At 56.5% G+C, this 5,039-nt stretch overlaps 1 protein-coding gene across 1 annotated transcript in view; it reads right to left on the bottom strand.

The window, feature by feature from the left end:
* Nucleotides 1-279: 279 nt before the first annotated feature.
* Nucleotides 280-5,039, bottom strand: part of LGALS4 (galectin 4) — a 6,641-nt gene continuing 1,881 nt past the window's right edge. The window contains 7 exon segments of the mRNA XM_084770404.1: nucleotides 280-1,283; nucleotides 1,370-1,532; nucleotides 1,811-1,899; nucleotides 2,155-2,184; nucleotides 2,338-2,376; nucleotides 4,697-4,740; nucleotides 4,743-4,866. Of these exon segments, the coding sequence (XP_084626530.1) occupies nucleotides 1,137-1,283; nucleotides 1,370-1,532; nucleotides 1,811-1,899; nucleotides 2,155-2,184; nucleotides 2,338-2,376; nucleotides 4,697-4,740; nucleotides 4,743-4,866 (636 nt within the window). The 3' untranslated portion in view covers nucleotides 280-1,136.

Raw genomic sequence — 5,039 nt, 5'->3', positions numbered from 1 at the left:
CTGTCCTTTTTCTTTTCCTTCCCTTCCTTCATTGGGTTTCATGTAGCACAGGCTAGCCCCTAACAGACTGTGTAACTAAGGATGACCATGGACTTCTGAACTTCCTGTCTTCACTTCCCTAGTGGGGATTAGCAGCGTGTTCAGCCACGCTGAGCTTTGTGTTTATTCCCTACAGCGAGCACACACCGCCTGCTTCTTCACGGGCTACGGATAAAACTCAGCAGCCGTTCGTAAGCCTTGTGTGAGGAGGGAATAGGTTGATTCACACAAAGCCAGGGCTTGGAGCACACCTCGGTTTATTGTAATGGGAGGGAAAACAGTGCAGGATGGAAGCCAAGGGCACAGGAGCCATGGGGGAGGTGACTGAGTCACGCACACACACACACTCACCCACACACACCTTTGTTTTGTTTTGTTTTTCGAGACAGAGTTTCTCTGTGTAGCCCTGGCTGTCCTGGACTTGCTTTGTAGACCAGGCTGGCCTCCAACTCACAGCGATCCGCCTGCCTCTGCCTCCCCAGTGCTGGGATTAAAGATGTGTGCCACCACGCCCGGCCTCACATACACATACATTTACTCACTCACACACATGTGCACGCACACACTCTCACTCACACACTCACTCACACATGTGCACATACTCACTCACTCACACTCACAAACATTCACTCACTCACACATGTGCACACGCTCTCACACACTCACTCACACATGTGCACACGCTCTCACACTCACTCACACATGTGCACACGCTCTCACACACTCACACACACTCACAAACATTCACTCACTCACACATGTGCACACGCTCTCACATACTCACTCACACTTGTGCACACGCTCTCACACACTCACACACACAAACATTCACTCACTCACACATGTGCACACGCTCTCACATACTCACTCACACATGTGCACACCCTCTCACACACTCACACACACTCACACACACTCACAAACATTCACTCACTCACACATGTGCACACGCTCTCACACACTCACACGCACACACTCATTCAAACCACACACACACACACACATGCACACACACTCACTCACACCCGAGGCCCCTTAGACATTTTATTAGGGACTTAGATGGAACCGGAGAGTCTTCCTGCCTCCCCAGCAAGGGCTCAGATCTGGACGTAGGACAAGGTGACGTCACCAGTGATCTCCAGCCTGTCCACCCGCTGGAACGCTTGGAAGCGATGCGAGAAGTCAAAGAGGTGCTGGCCGTTGGCAAAGACCTTGAACCGATCGGTGCCGCAGCGGATGGACAGCTGTGGGCAAGGGGAGAGGTGAGGGTCAGCAAGACTCGAGGTGGGGGGGGCCTGGGGGAGGGCAGGAAGGGGATCCCCAGACTCACGTCAAAGAACTGCCCAGGGCTGAAAGGGTTGTAGCCGATCTTCCTCTCCTCAGAGCCCCAAGAGCCATTCGTAAAGCTGTTGCGGACCACACCCTCGCCTATGCGGGGGTTTATGTGAAGAGCTATGTCCCCGGACGACCCCACCTTGAAGTTGATGACAATGCTGAGGACAAATAAGGTGTCAAATGGGGTCCAATATCTGAGACTCCAAGGGAGAAGGGCTGGGCCTGGACCCCTGGGTCTGAGGGAGGAGGCTGGGCCTGGAGCCCTGGGTCTGAGGGAGGAGGCTGGGCCTGGAGCCCCGGGTCTGAGGGAGGAGGCTGGGCCTGGAGCCCCGGGTCTGAGGGAGGAGGCTGGGCCTGGAGCCCTGGGTCTGAGGGAGGAGGCTGGGCCTGGAGCCCTGGGTCTGAGGGAGGTCCCCACTTCAGCCTAGGTGCTTACTTCTTAGCTGTAGGAAGTACATAGCCCTTGATTATGATGGTTCTTCGGGCTGTAAGCCCCCCCTGAAGCATCCCCACATAGGGCATGGGCTGTAGAAAAAGAACATGGGTATCATCCAGTCTCTGATTAGAGGAGCCAGATACAATGCCACATTTTCACAGAAAGGCAGTAGTATTTTTGCCTCCGTATTGTCCCCAACCCTGACCACCAGCTGTGTCCTCCCACCCCAAAATCCCTCAGCCCACATGCAGTCTACTCTTCCTGGGCTCCCCACATTCCCTGCTTCCCTTCCACTTGCTCCCCAGAGAGCCACATGCCCCCCCCCCCGCACCCGACCACCATACCGGATTGAAGACTGGGGGTCCCGCCATGACCTACAGAGGAAGAAACGGCAGCTGCTGAACAGTATTTGACAAATGCCATATATCCAACCTGTCCCTCCCTCCCTCTCCCCACCCCATCCCAAATTATCCCGCCCCCAAATCACCCCCATCCCTCCACACGCCCACCATGCCCCTCCCACTTACAGGCAGGCTGTTCATCTGCGGAGGGTTGTACCCGGGTCCCTATGGGTGGGCAGACAGAAGGCAAGAATGAGGGACACGGGGTCTTTAGACTGGCCCCCCAAACCTCCTCTGCCATTCGCGCTTCACCTCAGCAGGGGCCGGGAGCGGGGGGTGGGGGGAGGGGTGGGGTGGGGGGGAGGACTGTCCACCCCTCAGCAGGTACTTACGGAGTAAGCCGAATAGTCATGGGGCCCTGTGGATACAGAGGCGGGGGAAAGGAGGTCACGGTTGGGACCGTGATTCTAGGCTGGGGAGAGCTGAGGAGAAAGCCTGGTGCAGCCCTTTGGGTACACGGTGTCCAGCCCCTGGTGGACTTAGGGACCGCCAGAGCTTCTGTGGCTTTAGGACAATGACTGGTAAATTCGGTTCTTTGTCCCCCACCCCCCTGCCCTCACCCCCCTGCCCTCCCCCCTCCCCCCATCCCATCCCCACCCCCTGCCCTCACCCCTTCCCCCCACCCCATCCCCCACCCCCCTGCCCTCCCCCCTCCCCCTCACCCCATCCCCACCCCCCTGCCCTCCCCCCTCCCCCCCACCCCCATCCCCACCCCCCTGCCCTCCCCCCTCCCCCCATCCCATCCCCACCCCCCTGCCCTCCCCCCTCCTCCCCCTCCCCCCCCCTCCTGCCCTCCTCCCTTCCCCCCACCCCATCCCCTCAACCTTGTGTTGGTCCTTCTGACCCAGGCGCCTCCTCATTCACCCCTTGGGAGAGCCCTGGCCTAGGCTCAGTCTAGAGAGTAGATTTTGGCCGGCGGGGGGTGGGGTGGGGGTGGAGTGGGGTGGGGAGGGGGCAAGTGGGGGCTTAGTAGTTCTTTGCAGGCCAAGGTCTTGTCAGTCCCATCTCCTGTTTCCCATACCTGGCCCGGGTTCCGGTCCTCCCAGGCTCTCTCTGCTGTCTGTGCTCCCAGCGGCTGCTCTCACTCAGAGCCACAGCTCCGTAACAGGTGACTCCTTCATCTAGAACCTGTTCTGTTCCTCAGCACCCTCTTTTTTGTTGTTGTTGGATTGGTTGGTTGGTTTTGTTTTTTTCTAAACTGGGTTTCTGTGGGTAGCCCTGGCTGTCCTGGAACTCTGCCTCTGCCTCCCAAAGTGCTGGGATTAAAGGTGTGCACCACCACCCAGCTAATTTTTATTTATTTCTTTTCTTTTCTTTTTTTCAAGACAGGGTCTCTCTGTGTAGCCTTGGCTGTCCTGGGCTCGCTTTTGTAGACCAGGCTGGCCTAGAACTCACAGCGATCCGCCTGCCTCTGCCTCCCGAGTGCTGGGATTAAAGGCGTGCGCCACCACGCCCAGGTCAGCTGGTTGATTTTGAATAAGGAACTAGGGAATTCGTCCCTCACCCTTAAATTACCTCACTAACCTGAGCCAGGCCTCCAGCTTCTCGCTGGGGGACTCTAGGCAGGCACCCTACCATCAAGCAACCTCCAGAGACTTTTGGAAGTGGGCGTGTGTTGGAAGCTCTTGGCCGACTGTGTACTTGGGTGTGGAGCTTCTAGGACACAGAGACCTAGGTTTCCTTGGCATTCGGGATCTATCTTTGCTGGCCAACTTCCAAGGTGATTGCATCCAATTACACTCTAGGCAGCCATATGGTAGCTGCGCTAGCTGAGCCTTGTGCCTGTGGACAAGGTCACGTGGCATTGTAGTGGGCTTTGTTCCCACTACAACCGTGATGGCTGTGCAGTGGCCCTGTGTTTCCTGGGCAACTGATGTGTTAAGCAACTTGTCCTGAATTTTTTTGCTAGCCCTAAACATTTTACTCTTTATCTTCTGCTAGCCTTTTCTTCTTCCTTCCTTCCTTCCTTTCTTTTTTCTTTTCTTTTCTTTTTTTTTTTTTTTTTTTTTTGTTGTTGTTGTTGTTATTTTTCGAGACAGGGTTTCTCTGTGTAGCCCTGGCTGTCCTGGACTCACTTTGTAGACCAGGCTGGCCTCGAACTCACAGAGATCCACCTGCCTGCTCTGCTTCTGCCTCCCAGAGTGTGCTGGGATTAAAGGAGTCTCTCTCTCTCTCTCTCTCTCTCTCTCTCTCTCTCTCTCTCTCTCTCTCTCTCACACACACACACACACACACACACACCAGCTTGCCAGTCTTTTCTCACTTTCTGACTCAGTTTACACCTCCTCTTCCTCTGAACCCTCTGCCCCGCCTCCTTCTCTGGATCCGGGTCCTCCCTCTACCTGCACCCCCCTCGTGGTCTCCACCGCGGGAACCAATGCCTGTCTGGGTGATGTGCCCGTCCATCTTCTTGGTGGACCGTCCTGAGCCCCACGGGGTCCCTGCACCCGCTCTTCAACGGAGCTTGGAGTGGGGACATAGACACGCAGGAGGCAAACGAAGAGATATTCCATACCGGATACGGGCTGGGGCAGGTTGGCCTCCAAGGAAGTTGATCGACTGAAGTTCTAGGTCTCCGTCTACCTGCAGATGCGTGACCATCTGCAGGGGCAGCCGGTGCGCAAATTCATAGAAGGGATTTCCGTTTACTACGACCTGGGGGGGTGGGGGAGGGGGCAGAGAGAAGGTAGGAGACACCCTCAGCTGGCCTTGAACTCACAGAGATCCGCACGCCTGCCTCTGCCTCTGCCTCTCCGAGTGCTGGCATTACAGGTATGCGGCCCCTGCCCCCGGCATAGCTTGTTTTTTGAAACGGGTCTCGACGGGCG

Source organism: Acomys minous, assembly GCF_964271855.1.
Source record: "Acomys minous genome assembly, chromosome: 20".
In the NCBI taxonomy this organism is placed as follows: domain Eukaryota; kingdom Metazoa; phylum Chordata; class Mammalia; order Rodentia; family Muridae; genus Acomys; species Acomys minous.
The sequence above is the reverse complement of the archived record's forward strand: the minus strand, read 5'-3'. Positions and strand labels throughout refer to the sequence as shown.